Here is a 20,058-nt window from a genome sequence, read left to right as displayed (position 1 = left end):
TCCCTCGGCCAATAATGCGAGATGGGCGCCGCAACCCCCGAGTCGGTCACGACTGGACCTAATGTTCAGGGGTCCCTTTACCTTTACCTTTTTATGTCTAGGCCTATTGAATGCTCTTGCCTGTGCAGTTTTTATCATTTCATGTGGCTACCCTCTAGAGAAACATTCTAATGCCATACTGTCACTGTCTCAGAATTACGCTTCTGTTGCCTCCATTCCAGCCACTCTGCCCTCCTCAAAATATTTTGAACTTTCTAAACTTCCATTCCAAAACATTTCAGCAGCAGCACTGCCATTGCCAACCCAACCCAAACTTAAAGCAAGAGGTCACTGGGTGTAGAGAAGAAGATTCGGTCAGATGCCATCTTAGTTCCATCCGGCTCTATCCTTGAAAGAGCTTCAGGCATAAATTTAGCTCTGTACCAAATCTGAACACCCTGCTCAGGAGGAAGAGTGAAGGTTTTTGTCTCAGTTCCCCATCAGACTTTACCACTGTGCAACTCATTACCAAACCAAGCCGCACAGTAATACTTAGCTTCATCGTCAACCTGGATGTTGTTGATGGTTAAATAGCCCATATTCCCAGAGAGGGAAGCAGTGAATCGATCAGGGATCCCCGTTCCTCTGTTGCAACCATTACAATGCACAAAACGAGGGGCTTGTCCAGCTCTCTGCTGATACCAGGAAATATAGCTACGACTACTGCTGGCGGTGCAGGAGAGTTTAACGGTGTTTCCTGGGGATGCAGACTCAGACGCTGGTTGAGTCAATGTAGACTGTGAAATGACACCTTTGGAAGATGGAAAAATGGAAGGAAAACAATTAACCTTGTTTGTGCTTCCAAATCTCTAATGGACACTATGATTAATGTACAGTATTGATTTGTTGTTGACCCAGAATCCATGGGAAAGGGAGTCCTCCACACTCTTACCTGAGAGGTAGCTGAGAAGTGCAAGGAAGCAGAGAGTCCAAGCCATGGCGAGCTCTCTAGAGGCTTTTGACTTTGTCAGAGAAACAGACCACGGACAGCAGGCTTCCTCCTTCTCTCTTCGATCCCCTAGGAACTGCAGATTGAGGGTCTGTCATATAAAGTTATGGGTGCCCATTGGCTTCCCAGAAATGCCTCACCTCCTCTGAGGAGGCAGGATATTCCAGGCCAGCCAATGATGAAAGGAGACATTTGCATGAGGGGGGGATTTAAATAGAAGAGTGGAGCTTCTGAAGTGGAGGTGACAGAAATATGCATTTAGTCTTTGCATTTCTGAAAGATTGGAGAGGGAAACATTTAGTTCCCTAGAACAAAGAAAATTGAAGATCGCAAGAGTCCAGGAGAAATATTATAACTTTGACGCAGTCTGGGGCGACTTCATAGTGCGGTGCCTATGATCAACAGCATAGTTTGGATTGCACGAAGCACATATTTTAATTAGTATTTGTTCCTCTTTTCTCCTGTCTTTGTATATACCTGTCAGGGATTGGACTGAAGGGGACAAGGTGGAGGAGGAATGGTGGAGATCACCCCCCCCTTCTCCTGAAGCTTCCAGAGAAGATGAAAGCAGTCTTGAATTACAGGGTTTTAAGGAAGGTCACAGCTCAGACAGGCAAACAGAACAGAACAGTTGGGAGGTGTTGGGAGAAGAGAGAGGGGAGAGGGAGAGGGAGAGGGAGAGAGCAGCCAGCTGACACGTTATCACTGGAGAGTATTTCTGACTCCCCTTCTCCCAGTACCTGGCAGTCATTGAGGGTGCAAGAGCAAAGGACTCTCAGAGACCCCTGTTGGCCACCTGTAAGGGGAAGAGAATACAGGGATCCTCCTCCCATCGTCAAGAGCAGCTCCTCCAATAGCAGCAATGCCAGCGGGGAGGGGGAGGAGTCTAGTGAGGAAGGAGGAAGAGGGATGCAGGGCTCCGGCAACACAGAAGAGCCCCTGCTACACGTGAGGGAGGAAGAGAGAGGGGGGGAAAGGGGGGGAGAAGGAAAAGATGAAGCGTAGACGCTTTTTTCCCCTGGTTCCGGAATTACGCAGGAGAAGGAGGGGAAAGAGGTTGCCGTCCCAAGACTCTTATGCTGGAAGAAGTCGAGGGGAGGTCCATTGCCGGATTCTGCCTCAGACTAAGCAGACATGTTCTACACACCAGTTCCACTGTAAATAGACTGCACTAAATAAAACTGTCTAAAGACAAGAATGTGGAGCGCCGTTACTCTAGAGTAGTTGCAACAACAACCCTTGACACCACCATAAGGGGAAGAGCTGCTGCTAGGAAGGGAGGGGGAAGGAGCTCAATTGGAGCAACGCCATCAACAGAGACAGACTGTGTTCCTTGTCTCCCGCTGTGATGATTGAATAAACTCATAAGTAAGAACTCCTCTTTGTTTTCTCTGCTTCTTGCTTCCCCGAAGCTTGACAATACCCTGCAGACCAGGCTCCTGGCTTTGTCCTGGGATGACGGAAATATGCAGCCAGATTGCTTCTCCCTGGATGTAGCCATTCTTCTGTATATAGTGAGGGGCCTGTCCAGGTCTCTGTTGATATCACCCAATACTGTAGATAGTACACCCTTGTCCAACCCAAATCTCTCTCACCATCAAAAGAACACAAGCGAATAAAGGAATACCAACAGAAACAAAGCTGACATCAAGCCCTACATATATTAAGCAAAACACTCTCACCCACTCTCACCCCCATCCACCCTCCCCACCCCCTATCTACCTCATTTTCCCTCTTTCTTCTTAGTGTCTTAACAAATGAAACTGATTTGCAAAAATGATACATGTCAAAATTTGAGTAACACTGCACACACCATTGTAATTCAAGAAATTTTTAATAAAAATATTTTTAAAAAATAAATAAATACTGTAGATCAGGCATGTCAAACCTGTGGCCCTCCAGATGTTTTGGACTACAATTCCCATCTTCCCCAACCAATGGTCCTGCTAGCTAGGGATCATGGGAGTTGTAAGCCAAAACATCTGGAGGGCCGCAGGTTTGACATGCCTGCTGTAGATAGTACTGCTGTAGGTGCAGGAGAGTTTAGCCAGTTGTCCCAGAGCCACAGATGCGGAAGGTTTGGACTAGATGACTCTCGAGGTCCCTTCCAACTCTATAAGTCTATGATTCTACGAATACATATGGCAGATGGCCAAATCTCATTCGAGTCCATTAAAGATGGGTGCCTGCAGAGCAGATAAATTCCAGTGAGATCATATGTTGACATGACGGAAAAACATTTAGTTTTTCAGATAGTCCACATTATTTCCCCCATTCTTAATTAAAAGTTCTTTATTCTTGGTTTCTTATTCTTCCAGTAAGTTTTACCTTTCCATCGTAGTCCATTAGTTTTTTCTGCCATTCTTCCTTGGATGGGACTGTATCTTCTTTCGATTCCTGGGCAGCTGTTGTTGCATACATAAACAGCTTTTTCTGGTCCCTGGGTATCTCTGCACCTAATATTCCTAAAAGAAAAGCTTCTGGGTTTGTTTTTTTGTTTTGTTTTTAGTAAAAGTTATCTTCAACATTTGCCCCCAACTCGTTATAAGTAATAATGTCATTACCCACACAAATTACTCTGCTTCTATTCTTCATTGAGCAAAAATAATTGTTAGGTACAATTCAAAATGTACCCTTGCGATCCCAGAGCGAAGCAAAGAATGTCCTGCCACCACCATGATGACATATAATGAAATGAAAAGGATAACTTAAAATAACGCATCCTACCTACTACAGAGGCAAGAATGTTACCTGCCCCAAAATGGAAAGAAGCAGAAGTCCCAGCAAAGGAAGAATGGATACAAAAACTTACGGAATATGCAGAAATGGCAAAACTTACAGGTAGAATTAGAAACCAAGCTAACAATTTTTAAAATAAAAGAATGGAAATGGTTTATTGAATATTTACAGATGAACTATAAACAGATAAAAAACATTGGCAGGATTATTGTAACAACCTGCAGTTTTATAAGAGTATATATTTAAAGAAGATGAATAAATGAGCAAACTAAGTTAATTTGGATATGCAGAAGATGTTAAAAACAAATTTAAGGAACTGCAGAAAGAGGAAGAAGGAAGTCAAGTGCTGAAATGTCAAAATGATTGTGAAATTAGTGAAATGTATAAGATTAGTGATATGTATAAACTTGAAAAGTTTATATAAATATATATAAAATGTGTTCATCTTGTACATATAGCCTTATGCGATGCATGCTATTCCAGATTTAACCTTTAGAGGGAGATGTTGGTCTATTTCTCCCACGTTCTGCAGATGAGGGCCCCCACACCTGTGGTGTGAAGTGAAGCAGGAGATTCTACACACTATGGGTGAGTCCATGTCTGGTGCTTCCTGTTCTCTCCTGCTCATAGTTAGGTTGCTATCAAAAATGTTGCACGTATACCTTCACAAGACAACAGAGATGGAATAAACTCCATGGATGTGTCAGGTCAAGGAAAAGTAATTCCTTTCCTTTCTTCATTAGTTTTCTTTTTTTAAAAAAAAAATTGATTCACTTTGGTTTCCGTTTTTCTAGCTGCATTTGTTCAATTGTTTTCCCATGGAGTGCGTCACTGACTCCATTGCACCGCCGTCTTGATAACACAGCGCGTGAGTCGTAATTGGCTGGAAGATTTATTGCAATACAAACCACGAGCCTTGGATGCCTAACCACACATTCGATGCTTATGAATCAGTTGACTCTTCTGAGGATTGCTTCCGGGTCCAGCAGAATATCCTGAACCTACGACCCTTCCATTTCCGGCTTTGCTTTCTATCCAAGGCCTCTCCCATGCATCTGCTCCTTGGGCTAATTAACTCTCTGAAGTGGAAATGTGGAAGACCATTGTAATTTCGAGGAGTTAGGTGACATATCTCTTTCCCTTTATCATCCCCAGTTTAAGGTCTGCTGATTTAATAGTATAATTTGTGTTCCACACACCTGTATCAGGAGTTTACTGCGTCTCCTGTGTTCCAAGTGCTGACAGGATACCCAGTTGTAGTGAATGGGGGACTCTTAGCTGCTCCTCATTAGTTGCACCCGGTGTCTTGGGCTGACCGTGAGTAATGCCTGTTGACCAGGTGCACTCAATCACAACTAAGTTGGCTATAAAAGCTGTGGGCTGAAGAGGCTCAGTGAGCTTCTTCACAGATTGTGGTACCTGATGCTGTGAGACTGATGGCCGGGGTCTCTCTCGCTGCTCTACCTGGGGCTCTGGGCAGATGAAGGGGAGATTGTGTAGCTCCTGTCTGGTATGTTTTGGTTTGTGTTTTGGTATGCCTGCTGTGTATTTGACCTTATGCAGGGGCGTAGAAAGATAGGGGCGGTAGGGGTGGTGTGCCCCGAGTGACATGATCCCAGGGGCACCATTGCCACTGACCACCCCAACCCCAAAACATGCGCCCCGCCCCTGCACGTGGCACGCCCTGCCCCAAAACACGTGTCATGTCATTGTGCATGGTGCGCCACGCCCCCAAAACATGCACCACGTCCCGCCCCCAGAATGCACGCCACGTCACCGCCCCCGGTGATGGAGCATGAAGCTCCGCTGCTGACCTTATGCAAATAAAACATTGCCTTTCTTCCACCCACTGGCGTGCTTATTGGCTCCAGATCCAGAAAGGACCCTGTGTTGGGCATTCACACCAACCGAGTGGCAGCAGCGGCAGGGTCGATGAAACAACAAGCTTGTCCACAATATCTTTGCTTGCTTTTTATTTTTGAATATATACAATACACCCCTCTTAGCACCATTCCTCTATACCGCACACTACACAAACTCATGAAACATTTGGGTAACTTGAATACAATTTTCAAAATAATCAATTACCCAATCACCTTGCCACATTCAGTGCGGCAAGGAAACTCCGCCTCCAATTATTCAAATTATCAAAAGCTCACAGGTGTGCTATCATTCAGATCAGGGCTACAAACACACATCTCTGAGTAGCACCATTGACCATGTCAATCTTAAAGAAAAACCCGGCCCTTGGCAGACATAGCTGCCAAGTCTCCCGTATTCCCCGGGAAACCCCCGTTTTTCCGGCTGTTCCCAGCCGGAAAAAACGGATTATTTTTTTGTTTTTCCCCAGTTTATTCTGGCGCGGTGGCCATTTTGGAACTGGGCGGAGCATGCTCAGAAGCGACTTTTGATGCTGCTTTCCCCAGTTCCAAAAAGGCTGCAGCGCGACTTCTGGTGTGGCGGCCATTTTGGAACAGGGCAGAGCAGCATCAAAAGTAGCTTCTGAGCATGCTCCGCCCAGTTCCAAAATGGCGGCAGCGCTACTTCCGGTCTGCTACTTCCGGTCCAGTCCCTTATTTCTCAGGCTGGAACTTGGCAGCTATGTTGGCAGAACACTCTCCTTCTGGTGAGGAACTGATTTCCCTCCCACCTTCCAAAACTCTGTTTCCTGAGGGAGTTGGTTTTTCTCTAGCATGCTCTCTGCATTCCTGTCATTCTCAAAGCGGGGGAGAGTTGATATACAACTGTTTGCAGCTGCCTGGGAAGAATGCGAATCTCTCTCTTGTTGGCTGCTTAACTCATATTGTGCTCTTATACCTTGGGCAGAAGTGTTCATGACACTTAGCTTCCTTTGCTTTGTGGGGGGAAGCGCCCCCCCTGTCTACTCTTTGGGGAATGTGGATTGCATGACATCCCATAGTTACATTGCTGAAAAACTCTACATGTGGCCCAGTTGACAAGATTTGCTGAGTCATTGAGATGCCATAAAATGCCTCCTTAATGTTCATGCCACGTTAAAACCAGCTGAACATGGATTTATTCTTCACAGTCCTGTTCTGAAGACACCACTGGAAACCCCAGAGATCATAAAGCCACACACATTACGAGAATCTGGCATCCATTCTTCTGGGGCGTGGTAGTGACAAGGTCTACATGGGGTGACTTGTCCTTTTACATGTGGAAAAACAAGAAGGGTACTTCTGTGTTTCCATACAATATGCATGCATGCCAACCATAGGCCTCTTTTGTCTCTTAATTACATTGCAGACACTAGATTACTTACATCTTTTAGGAGGAAAAGTGGGATACAAATTTAATTGCAAATAAAGTTACATTTCGTGGGGTGGTGGTGGTGGACTTAAGACATATTCCTAACACAGGAGTCAGCGAAAAATTTCAGCAGGGGACTGGTCCACTGTCCCTCAGACGTTGTGGGGTGCCGGACTATATTTTTTGGGGGGAAACACAAATTCCTATGCCCCACAAATAACCCAGAGATGCATTTTAAATAAAAGCACACATTCTACTCATGTAAAAACACCAGGCAGGCCCCACAAATAACCCGGAGATGCATTTTAAATAAAAGGACACATTCTACTCATGTCAAAACACGCTGATTCCCGGACCGTCCGCGGGCTGGATTGAGAAGGAGATTGGGCTGGATCTGGCCCCCGGGCCTTAGTTTGCCTACCCATGCCCTAACAGGTAAAAATGTTCTGGAAAGGCCATGTCTTAGTCAAATGCCTAAGAGTGGCGCTGGGCACTAATAAACCTCACCACATTTTTTGTGCTTCTTGTTCAGTCATTCTCAGCTGACTGGGAGATTTGTGGGGATAGATTCATTCCATTTCCCAATTCATTATAGTTTTTGAAGTTTTTCTCAGTTTGGTTTCCATTCATCAGTACCATTCATTTGTTTGAATGGTGTTTTCCTTTTACTGAGCACATTACTACGGCTGTTACAAAACAAGCTTCATTTTCTTTGCTGGAGGGGCAAAATGTGTCCCTCTCTAGTCTGGACTCCAGGGGGCGGAAAGAGAGCAAATATTTAATTGGAGCTGCCTTCCTCCCTGCCAGTCCTCTGATTCTTCAGTATTTGGGGTACAGTATTGTTAACAAGAGGGACCCAGGTGGCACTGTGGTTAAACCACTGAGCCTAGGGCTTGCTGATCAGAAGGTTAGCGGTTCGAATCCCTGTGACGGGGTGAGCTCCCGTTGCTTGGTCCCAGTTCCTGCCAACCTAGCAGTTCGAAAGCACGTCAAAATGCAAGTAGATAAATAGGAACCGCTACAGCGGGAAGGTAAACGGCGTTTCCATGTGCTGCTCTGGTTTGCCAGAAGCGGCTTTGTCATGCTGGCCACATGACCTGGAAGCTGTACGCCAGCTCCCTCGGCCAATAATGGGAGATGAGCACGCAACCCCAGAGTCGGTCACGACTGGACCTAATGGTCAGGGGTCCCTTTACCTTTACCTTTTATTGTTAACAGGAAAATAGCTGTTCCTCAGATTTACACACAAACACCTTATTTGTTCCATCGCTACTCTTAGTTCTGTGCGATGCTTCAGAAGCTACATATTGCTCCCACACCAGGAAAAGCCAGGAGCCTTCCTGCTTCTTTTAAAAAAATAATCTCTCATGCAAACGCCATCTCTGTTTATTGATTGCGCTAGAATGCCCCACCTCCTCAGAGGAAGATTGGCATTTCTAGCAAAGAAGCCAATGGGTGTCAATCCTTTTATATGTCAGAAACGTCACCTGCAGTTCTGAGGGGATTTAAAAGAGAAGCAGGGAGATGCCTGCCAGTTACCTGTTTCTCAAGAGAGATTCGCCTAGAGAGCTTCATCATGGCCTGGGCTCTATCCTTCCTTGCACTTCTCAGCTCCTTTTTGGGTAAGAATGTAGCCTCTAAGCAGCTAGAATTGTATTAGCGAGAACTTGGAAATCTGAAGATTTACCTACGGTGGACGACTGGCAGATGAAGCTGATAGAATTTATGGAAATGTCTGAACTGACTGGGAGAATCCGAGACCAGGGAAAGGAGACGGTGGAAGAAGATTGGAAGAAATTTAAAATTTATTTGGAAAAGAATTATAAGATTAATTATAGGCAATAAAGGGAAGTGGATGAATAAAGAGGCTGAAAAAGCAATTAGATATAATAACGAATAAGTGTAAATGTAAAACTAGTATTAAGATTAGAATATTAAGATTTATTGTAATATTGGGTATGGGAGATGAAAAATTTTGATGGGTTTTTCTTTATTTTTAGAAAAAGAAGAGATTTAAGAATTAGAAAGTGTGATATTAAGTATGAACAAGAACCGTGGAAGGGGGGGAAAGGAGGAAGTCCATAGTACAGGAATTATATTTGACAGAGATAAAGAATTGTTTTTATTTTGTTCTTTTCTTATTTTTTCTTTTTCTTTTTTAATGTTGTTTTGTTGTGTGTTGTTTTCATAATTTTTTGTTTTTCTCTTTTGTATTTGCTATAAAACCAATAAAAATATATTTTTTAAAAAAGAATGTAGCCTCTAGCCCATTGCAGAACTATTTACATTGTGCTTTTATCACAGTGCCAGCCTGATATTTTAGGAGCTAGAAGGAATGAATCGATGTCATTGTATTCTTTTCTCTTTTCCACAAAGGTGTCATTTCACAGCGTACTCTGACTCAGCCTGCCTCTGAATCTGTGCCCCTGGGGCAAACGGCTAAACTACCCTGTACGTCCAGTGGTGGTCGCAGCAGCAGCTATGTTGCTTTTTATCAGCAGAGACCTGGACAGGCCCCTCGCTATGTGCAGTATGTCGGCAGCAACAGGGGAGAAGGCATACCGGATCGATTCACTGCTTCCTTCTCTGGAAACACTGGCTATTTAACCATCACCGACATCCACCCTGAAGATGAGGCTGTGTATTACTGTGGGGCTTGGTTTAACAGCTATAGCTTGTGGCACAGTGATCAAGTCTGATGAGGAACTGAGACAAAAACCTTCCACCTTCCTCTGTCATAGAAGGGAGTTGTGAATATATATATATATATTCACAGGGACCCAGGTGGGGCTGTGGGTTAAACCACAGAGTCTAGGGCTTGCTGATCAGAAGGTCGGCGGTTCGAATCCCTGCAACGGGGTGAGCTCCCGTTGTTCGGTCCCAGCTGCTACCCACCTAGCAGTTCGAAAGCACATCAAAGTGCGAGTAGATAAATAGGGACCGCTACGGCGGGAAGGTAAACAGCGTTTCTGTGCGCTGCTCTGGTTCGCCAGAAGCAGCTTTGTCATGCTGGCCACATGACCCAGAAGCTGTCTGCGGACAAATGCCGGCTCCCTCGGCCTATAGAGCGAGATGAGCGCCGCAACCCCAGAGTCGGGCATGACTGGACCTGATGGTCAGGGGGCCCTTTACCTCTCTCTCTCTCTCTCCCTCTCCCCCCCCCTCTCTCTCTCTATATATGTATAAATTTTTGCATATAATTTCCATATATCATTTTACAATCATTCCTATCTTCTACAATATTTTTTGGACTTCCATCAACCACGTCTAATGATTTCCAAACTTTTTACCTACTTCTTGTATTCCACACTTCACTATTACTTTTAATAATCATCAATCTATATTCATCCTCTTGAATTATAACTACAATATTTCATACAGTTCTCCTTTCATAACTTCCTGCAAACCTAGTAGTGTAATCTGTTGTTTACAATTGTTTTTCAAATATTTCTCAAATTTAGTCCAAGGGAGTTGAGAATATATATTAATTTGATCTGTTCCTGAATGTTTTTGTTTGTTTGTTTTGAGAGACATAGGTGAAGGGAACAGAAATTGCACTGGCTCCCATCAGTTCTCTACGTTCAGGTCAGCCCCATCTTCCATGCATAAATCAGCTCACCATGCCACTTTACATATTTAATTTCCATCCTGCCCTTCCACCTAAAGAAAAAAGAAAAAGAAAGAAATGGAAGGTCACAAGTCAAGAGGACCACAAGAAAAGTCTTACTGGATCAGGTGAAAGTTCCCTCTACAGTGGAACCTCGGTTTGCAACTACCTCTGTTTATGAACACTGCAGACCCGGAAGTGTTTACATCTGGGTTCCGTGGAGTCAGATGCTCAGATCGCTTATGCGCAGCTCACGCACGCGCAGAAGCGATCTGCGCAGCGTGTGTGCGCGCAGAAGCACTCTATCGACGCTTCACGCATGCGTAAAAGCGTGCCTTCGGGGAGCGAATGCCTCCGTTTACGAACGCCTCCGTGGAACGGATTGCGTTCGTAAACTGAGGTTCCACTGTAGTTCACTATCTCGTTCTCACAGGAACTGGCCAGATAGTTGCTGTTGTTGTTGTTATTATTAATTTAATTTATATAAGTAAGAGAAGTATGCAAGCAGGACTTGAGTGCAACACTAACTCTCCCCTCTTGCAATTCCAGACCAGACAGCATTTGTTTGGAGGCGACTTTTATTTGGAGGCAAATTTCTTTCAACTTCGGAGGTAGAATATCAGACCCTCCAAGTGTCCCTATTTTCCAGGGACAGTACTGAATTTATAGAAGCTGTCCTAGTTTCTGATTTGATCCTGGAATGTCCTGCTTTTCCTTAGGACGTCCCTATTTTAATCAAAGGAATGTTGGTGGGTATGGAGTTACTCAATCCCCAAGACAAGGAGATAAGTAACTATGCAACCTTTAGAAGACATCTGAAGGCAGCCCTGGGAAGTTTTTTTAAATGTATAATGTTATATTGTGTTTTTATATATGTTGGAAGCTACCCAGAGTAACTATGGGAACCCAGTTAGATGGGCAGTGTAGTAGTAGTAGTAATAATAATAATAATAATAATAATAATAATAATAATAATAATAATTTAATAATTTATTGGCCAAGTACTAATATACAGTACTTGGAATTTTGTTTCGGCCACATTGCAGTGTAATAGTACTTTATACCAGTGTTTCCCAACCAGTGTGCCTCCAGATGTTTTGGGACTACAACTCCCATTATCCCTAGCTAACAAGACCAGTGGTCAGGAATGATGGTAGTTGTAGTCCCAAAACATCTGGAGGCACACTGGTTGGGAAACACTGCTTTATACAATGGTGCTGGAGGAGACTCTTGAGAGTCCCATGGACTGCAAGAAGATCAAACCTATCCATTCTGAAGGAAATCAGCCCTGAGTGCTCACTGGAAGGACAGATCGTGAAGCTGAGGCTCCAATACTTTGGCCACCTCATGAGAAGAGAAGACTCCCTGGAAAAGACCCTGATGTTGGGAAAGATAGGGCGCTAGGAGAAGGGGACGACAGAGGACAAGATGGTTGGACAGTGTTCTCGAAACTACGAACATGAGTTTGACCAAACTGCGGGAGGCAGTGGAAGACAGGAGTGCCTGGCGTGCTCTGGTCCATGGGGTGACGAAGAGTCTAACGACTAAACAACATGACTAAATGACTAAACGACTAAACAACAACAACAACAAAGTGTGCAGAACACTATTTCAAGATCACCAGCGGAGTGACTCCAGAACAGGTAGAGGTGGTTGTTGGTGCCTCTGGCGCCGACTGAATGGTACTAGTTGATAATGCTTGACTTTCGAACCTGCAATAAAACTGATTCAGGTATTATTATTATTATTATTATTATTATTATTATTATTATTATTATTATTAATTTTGGCCCAAATAAAAGCCACAGTTTCCCCCCAAATTTCCGATCCAGAAAAGTTAAACTGCCACTTATTTCCGCGACCTTACAATAAATGAAGGGGGGAGGTCGCTGGCAAAGTGGCTGCCCGTGCTGCTCCCTTTGGGGGGGGGGGAGTGAGAGAGCCGTGCCACTTTTATTGACAGAATGTAGGAGAGTTCTATCCTGAACTCTCCCTCATGCAAATATCTTGTCTTCATTGCCTGGTCTAGAATGTCATGCCTCCTCAAAGGTGTGGCGTTTCTTGCAAAGTCAATGCGCCAATAGGCGCCTGTTGCTATTTATGAGAGACCCTTCCTCTTCAGTTTCTGAGGGGATCTGAAATAGCAGAAGGAAGGTTCCTTACAGTTCGCTCTTTATTTGAGGAACCCCAACGCCTTTTGAGAGCTTACCATGGCCTGGCCTCTGTCCTCCTTTGCACTTCTCACCTATTTGTCAGGTAAGGATGTGAAGGACTCCCCTTACATCGGTTTCTGGGCAAACAACACCAACCACACTGTGCCTTTTATTATATTTGTGAGCAAAAGAAGTGAATCTACGTCTTCTTCTTTTTCTTTGTGCAAAAGGTGTCCTTTGTCAACATACCATGACTCAACCAGCCTCTGAGTCTGTGTCCCCAGGACAGATGGCTAAACTCCCTTGTACAGCCAGCGCTAGTCACAGTGGCACCTATATTTTCTGGTATCAACAGAAACCGAGGCAGGCCCCTCGCTTTGTGCATTATAATGGTGGCAGCAGGGGAGAAGGGATCCCTGATCGATTCACTGCTTCTGCCACTGGAACCAATGGCTATTTAACCATCACTGACCTTCAGGCTGCAGATGAGGCTGTCTATTACTGTGCGGCTTGGTTTAACAGCTACAATGTGTTGCACAGTGATCAAGTCTTATGGGGAACTGAGACAAAAACCTTTACTCTTCCTCTTTCACAGCTCTGAAGACACCACTAAGCAGAGAAAGTAAACAGTACTCTTAAACGTAAGGCTGGATTACTGCAATGCACTCTATGTGAGACTACCCTTGTGGTTAGTCCGGAAGCTGCAGCTGGTGCTAAAGTTATGGTTGCTCCCTGGGAGAATGATGTCCCAAAGGGCAGTTCTGGGAAGGGAAACTGGTTGTGAACAACAACTTAAGTATTCCATGTCAGACAAAGGGGTTCTGGAAAAGCCTATTCTCTCTGTCACCACCATCATCATCACCATCATCACCATTTTATTTATTTATTTATTTATTTATTTATTTATTTATATGCCACCCATCTGGCTGGGTTTCCCCAGCCATTCTGGGTGGCTTCCAACAATATATTAAAAATACGATAAATCATCAAACATTAAAAACTTCCCTAAACAGGGCTGCCTTCAGATGTCTTCCTATAGTTGTTTATTTCCTTCACATCTGGTGGGAGGGTGTTCCACAGGGCGGGTGCCACTACCGAGAAGGCCCTCTGCCTGGTTCCCTGTAAGTTCGCTTCTCGCAGTGAGGGAACTGCCAGAAGGCCCTCTGCGCTGGACTTCAGTGTCCTGGCTGAACGATGGGGGTGGAGACGCTCCTTCAGGTATACTGGGCCAAGGCCCAAGTTTGGTGCTGGAGCAGTGATAAAGAGCATTGGGTCTCCTTTTAAACACCATTAGTGTTCTTGCTGCTGTACATAACTTATCTACTTGCACTGGCGTGCTTTCGAACTGCTAGGTTGGCAGGAGCTGGGACAGAGCAATGGGAGCTCACCCCATCATGGGGATTCGAATAGCCGACCTTCCGATTGGCAAGCCCAAGAGGCTCACTGTGGTGGGAAGGTAAATAGCGTTTCCGTGCGCTCTGGTTTCTGTCACGGTGTTCCGGTGCGCCAGAAGCAGTTTAGTTATGCTGGCCACATGACCCAGAAAGCTGTCTGTGGTCAAATGCTGGCTCCCTTGACCTGAAAATGAGATGAGCTCCACAACCCCATAGTCACCATTGACTGGACTTCACCATCCAGGGGTAATTTCCCTTTTATCTTTACCTTAACATAATTTATACAATACCAGCTATTCTAGAGTTCACCCTTAGGGGGCAGTGTTACTCAACTTCTCCCACATTTGGTACCTTAGACAATTTGAGAGACAACCTGCGTCCGGGCACCAATGACGTGAAGTGAAGCAGGAGACTTGCAATCATGCGTCCATTTCTGGCGCTTCCTGTTCAGTCATGCTCAGTTTACTGGGAGATGTGTGGGGATAGATTCATTTCATTTCCCCATTCGTTCTATTTTTCGAATTTTTTACCGTTTCTCTCACTTGGGTTTCCATTTATTGGCACTCTGTTCATTCAATGTGTTTGATTGGTTTTCTATTGAGCTCACTACAATGCCTGTCACAAAGCAAGCTTACTTTTATTTGAGATAAAAAATGTGTCCTCCTCTGCAGCATGGACTGCAGAAAAAAAATGTGTCCTCCTCTGCAGCATGGACTGCAGAAAAAAAACTACCTTTACTTGCAGCTCTCAGCCCCAGCCCCCTCCTATTGACTCTTTAGCATTTGGATTACTAAAGGTAAAAGGTAAGGGACCCCTGGATGGTTAAGTCCAGTCAAAGGCGACTACAGTCATACCTCGGTTTAAGTACGCCTCGGTTTGAGTATTTTCAGTTTAAGTACTCCACGGACCTGTCTGGAACGGATTAATCCACTTTCCATTACTTTCAATGGGAAAGTTCGCTTCAGGTTAAGTATGGACTTCCGGAACCAATTACACTCATACCTCGGGTTAAGTATGCTTCAGGTTGAGTACTCCATGGACCCGTCTAGAACAGATTAATCCAATTTCCATTACTTTCAATGGGAAAGTTCGCTTCAGGTTAAGTACGCTTCAGTTTATGTACAGACTTCTGGAACCAATTGTGTTTGTAAACCGAGGTACCACTGTATGGGGTTGCTGCGCTGGGAGAGAGCAACTATTAACAGGAAAGTAGACACTCCCCACATTTACACACACACATTCACATTTCCTCTCTTCCTTTTCTTATTCATAAACTATATATTACTCCCATTCCAGGGCAAAGCCATGACCCTTCCGTCTTCTTCTTTTAAAACTCTTCTTCATGCAAATATATTCTCTGCTCACTGGCTGAGCTAAAATGTCCCGCCTTCTCAGAAGAGGAGGCATTTCTAGCAAAGCCAGTGAGGGCCAACATCTTTATAGGACAGCTCCTTCCTCTTCAGTTCCTGCGGTGTATAGAAACCGGAAGGTCCCTGCTGCCTAACCTTTTTGTGGAGAAAGCCCATGTCATTTAGAGAGCTTAACATGGCCTGGGCTCTGTCTTTCCTTGCACTTCTTGGCTATTTCTCAGGTAAGGATGTGGACGATTCCCTTTCCATAGGCTTCTGGGCAAATTAGCACCAACTGTAGTGTGCTTTTATCATACCGGTTTTAGAATATTTGTGAGAAAATCTGGTGAATCAATACCTTTTCTCTCTTTCTTTTCTTTTTGAAAAGGTGTCATTTCTCAACATACAGTGACTCAACCTACATCAGAGTCTTTGTCCCCAGGACAAATGGCTAAACTCTCTTGCATTGCCAGCAGCAGTCCCAGCGGCGGCTATATTCACTGGTATCAACAGAAAGCTGGGCAGGCCCCTCTCTTTGTGCATTGTAATGGTTGCAGCAGAGGAACGGGGATCCCAGATCGATTCACTGCTACTGTCTCTGGGAATACTGGCTGTTTAACCATCACCAAGACCCAAGCTGAAGATGAGGCTCACTATTACTGTGGGGCTTGGTTTAACAGCTATAGCTTGTTGCACAGTGATTGAGTCTGATGGGGAACTGAGACAAAAACCTTCAGTCTTCCCCCTTCACATCTAGCAGCTTAGAATCACCAGTGATATGTCATGGAATTCTACTCAATAGTGATCCAGAGGAGATTCCAATGTATAGTTAGCAGAGTATATGTAGAGTTAGCAGAGTAACAACTTAAACACGTTGCGAGATTCCCAACAAAATAGGCCAGAGGCAATTGTATTTCAAGGCAAATGAGCATAATGGTCAAAAATCCAATACATTCAGGATTGGCCCTGTCCATAAGAAATCCAGTTGCAGCAGACTTAAGTTAAACTTACAATAATTTATAATAAGACTAATAATAATAATAATATATGAGAAGAAGAAGAAGAAGAAGAAGAAGAAGAAGAAGAAGAAGAAGAAGAAGAAGACTAAAACTTTAACCTTTAAAGCCCTAAATGGCCTCGGTCCAGTATACCTGAAGAAGCGTCTCCACCCCCATCGTTCTGCCCAGACACTGAGGTCCAATACTGAGGGCCTTCTGGCGGTTCCCTCACTGCAAGAAGCCAAGTTGCAGGGAACCAGGCAGAGGGCCTTCTCAGTAGTGGCACCCGCCCTGTGGAACGCCCTCCCATCAGAGGTCAAAGAGAAAAACAGCTACCAGATTTTTAGAAGACATCTGAAGGCAGCCCTGTTTAGGGAGGCTTTTAATGTTTAATCGATTGTTTCATTTTTCTGTTGGAAGCCACCCAGAGTGGCTGGGGAAACCCAGCCAGAGGGGCGAGGTATAAATTATTATTATTACTATTATTATTATTATTAACACTAAGCATACTATGTACAGAACACCACACCAGAAGGAAAAAGAGATAGAGAGAGGAAAGTAAACCCAAGTTCCTTCTGGCCTATACATTGGTACCTCGGTTTACGAACTTAATCCGTTCCAGAAGTCTGTTCTTAAACGGAAACCGTTCTTAAACCAAGGTGCGCTTTCCCTAATGAGGCCTCCTGCTGCCAGTGCCCTTCCACCGTTCGGATTCCCAGGGGCTGGATACGGCCCAATCACCTTCTAAATCCAGCCCGTGGACGGTCTGGGAATCAGCATGTATTTATATGAGTAGAATGTATCCTTTTATTTAAAATGCATCTCTGGGTTATTTGTGGGAGCATAGGAATTCGTTCATTTTTTTTTTTTTTTACAAAATATAGTCCGGCCCCCCACAAAGTCTGAGGGACAGTGGACTGCCCCCTTGCTGAAAAAGTTTGCTGACCCCTGTTCTAGGGAACCAAATGTTTCCAATATTTCAGAAATGCAAAGATTAAATGCACTCTGGCTGCACATTTCCTTCATCCCAGGACAAAGCCGAGAGCCTCCCCTCTTCTTTTTAAATCCCCTGCCTCATGCAAATGTATCCTTTGATCATTGGCTGGCCTGGAGGTGAGGCGTTTCTAGGAAAGCCAATGGGCACCCATAACTTTATATGACAGACCCTCAACCTGCAGTTCCTGGGGGATCGAAGAGAGAAGGAGGAAGCCTGCTGTCCGTGGTCTGTTTCTCTGACAAAGTCAAAAGCCTCTAGAGAGCTCACCATGGCTTGGACTCTCTGCTTCCTTGCACTTCTCAGCTACCTCTCAGGTAAGAGTGTGGAGGACTCCCTTTCCCATGGATTCTGGGTCAACAACAAATCAATACTGTACATTAATCATAGTGTCCGTTAGAGATTTGGAAGCACAAACAAGGTTAATTGTTTTCCTTCCATTTTTCCATCTTCCAAAGGTGTCATTTCACAGTCTACATTGACTCAACCAGCGTCTGAGTCTGCATCCCCAGGAAACACCGCTAAACTCTCCTGCACCGCCAGCAGTAGTCCAGGTACTATTTACTGGTATCAGCAGAGACCTGGACAAGCCCCTCGCTTTGTGCATTGTAATGGTTGCAACAGAGGAACAGGGATCCCTGATCGATTCACTGCTTCCCTCTCTGGGAATATGGGCTATTTAACCATCAACAACATCCAGGTTGACGATGAAGCTAAGTATTACTGTGCAGCTTGGTTTAGCAATGAGTTACACTGTGAGAAAGTCTGATGGGGAACTGAGACAAAAACCTTCACTCTTCCTCCTGAACAGGGTGTTCAGATTTGGTACAGAGCTAAATTTATGCCTGAAGCTCTTTCAAGGATAGAGCCAGATGGAATTAAAATGGCATCTGACTGAATCTTACTGGAGTGGCCTGCCCGTTCCTTCTCCAGGTGGATCACGTTTCGTCAAAACTCTCCACTATGACCTGTCCATCTTGGGCGGCCGTGCATGGCATAGCTCATAGCTTCTCTGAGTTATTCAAGCCCCTTCGCCACGACAAGGCATTGATCCATGAAGGGGTCAGATTTGGTACAGAGCTAAATTTATGCCTGAAGCTCTTTCAAGGATAGAGCCAGATGGAACTAAGATGGCATCTGACCGAATCTTCTTCTCCACATTAAGATCACCCAGTGACCTTGGTACGCACTGCAGCTTGCCAAATCTCATGGCAAGTGGATTGAAGAAAGGTGCCTATGGAATAAACCACCCCAGCAAGAACTCACATTGAAATGGTTGAAAATGTTGGCATGTGGCAAAGATGACCACAACCTCACTGGACAAAACTAGCAGGGCCTGAGTTTATGCCCCATCAACTTGCACTGAGCAGACACAGTAAAATCACTTTTAAATTTCTACAGATCGGCACGGGGGACGGGACTTTGGCCATATCAGGCAAACATGCGGTGGAAAATCAGGGTCTTACTTAAATGTGTGAACAAGTAGTGCTGAAGCATTAAGAATGAAAATTCGTTTTCACATAATACTCCCTTAGGGCTCGTGTTGTATGCAACTTATAAGATGCCTGCTATTCCTGATTTTATCTTCAGGGGGAGATGTTGGTCCACTTCTCACAAACTGGGCAGAAGGAGGATCTGAGAGCAACCCCCACCCCTGTGATGTGAAATGAAGCAGGAGAATCTCCACCATGCATGGCTCCATCTGCAGTGCTTCCTCTTCAGTCCTGCTCAGAGTTTGGTTGGCATTCCGATGTTTGGGGTGGAGGAGTTCCCCCCCCCCTGCTTTGGACCCCAGGAAAAATGCTAATCTATTTCTGGAGCTCCTCTGCTGCCTTACCAATTCTTTGGTGTTTGGATTACTGATAACAGGATAACCAGGTCTTCCCGGTTTTCCAGATCCTGCCTTAGTTCTCTCTCAACTCTATTTACACCATTTTAGTCTCATTTCAGAACTACACCAGGATCTTTCCCCCCTCTTCTTTTTAAATACCCCCATTCATGTAAATATCTTCTCTGTTCATTGGGTGGGGTAGAAGGTCAGAGGAGGAGTGGCATTTCTAGCAAAGCCAATGGGCACCAGTAGTTTTCCAAGACAGTAATGTCACCTGCAGTTCCTGGTGGGATTTAATAAAAAATCCAGAAGATCCTTGCACCTTATCTGTTCCGTTGAGAAAGTCCTGCTCCTCTAGAAAGGGCCTGATCTCTGGGCTTCCTTGCACTTCTCAGCTACATCTCAGGAAAAGATGCAGATGACTCTTCAGGTTTCTGGGTCCACAACACCCATTATATTCTGCATGTATCGTTGCGCTTTGAGGCTATTTGTTAGCAAAATCGATGAATCAAGATCATCATCTTCTTTTCATTTCCTCCCCAAAGATGCCGTTTCTCAACATACAATGACTCAATCTGTGTCAGGGACACTGCTGCGGAGGGCTGCACTGAAGAAGGATGGTGGGAGCCTCGCCCTCGCCCTGCTTCCGATCCAGATCCTGAATCTTCCCAGGAGCAGGAGGACAGTATAGATTTGGAACAGTGGTTTGCAGAGGGGCATAGTTCAGAAGGCAGA

The 20,058-nt window shown here is 44.8% G+C and overlaps 2 protein-coding genes across 2 annotated transcripts in view; both read left to right on the top strand.

The window, feature by feature from the left end:
• Window positions 1-20,058, top strand: part of LOC118075809 (immunoglobulin lambda-1 light chain-like) — a 170,557-nt gene that overhangs the window by 30,432 nt on the left and 120,067 nt on the right. The gene's annotated exons all lie outside the window — the stretch shown is intronic.
• LOC118078681 (immunoglobulin lambda-1 light chain-like) overlaps window positions 17,699-20,058 on the top strand; it is a 103,333-nt gene continuing 100,973 nt past the window's right edge. Inside the window, exons 1-2 of the mRNA XM_060269582.1 lie at window positions 17,699-17,809; window positions 17,951-18,241. Of these exons, the coding sequence (XP_060125565.1) occupies window positions 17,764-17,809; window positions 17,951-18,241 (337 nt within the window). The 5' untranslated portion in view covers window positions 17,699-17,763. The remainder of the gene's footprint in view (window positions 17,810-17,950; window positions 18,242-20,058) is intronic.

This window comes from Zootoca vivipara, chromosome 17, assembly GCF_963506605.1.
Source record: "Zootoca vivipara chromosome 17, rZooViv1.1, whole genome shotgun sequence".
Lineage (NCBI taxonomy): Eukaryota > Metazoa > Chordata > Lepidosauria > Squamata > Lacertidae > Zootoca > Zootoca vivipara.
The sequence above is the reverse complement of the archived record's forward strand: the minus strand, read 5'-3'. Positions and strand labels throughout refer to the sequence as shown.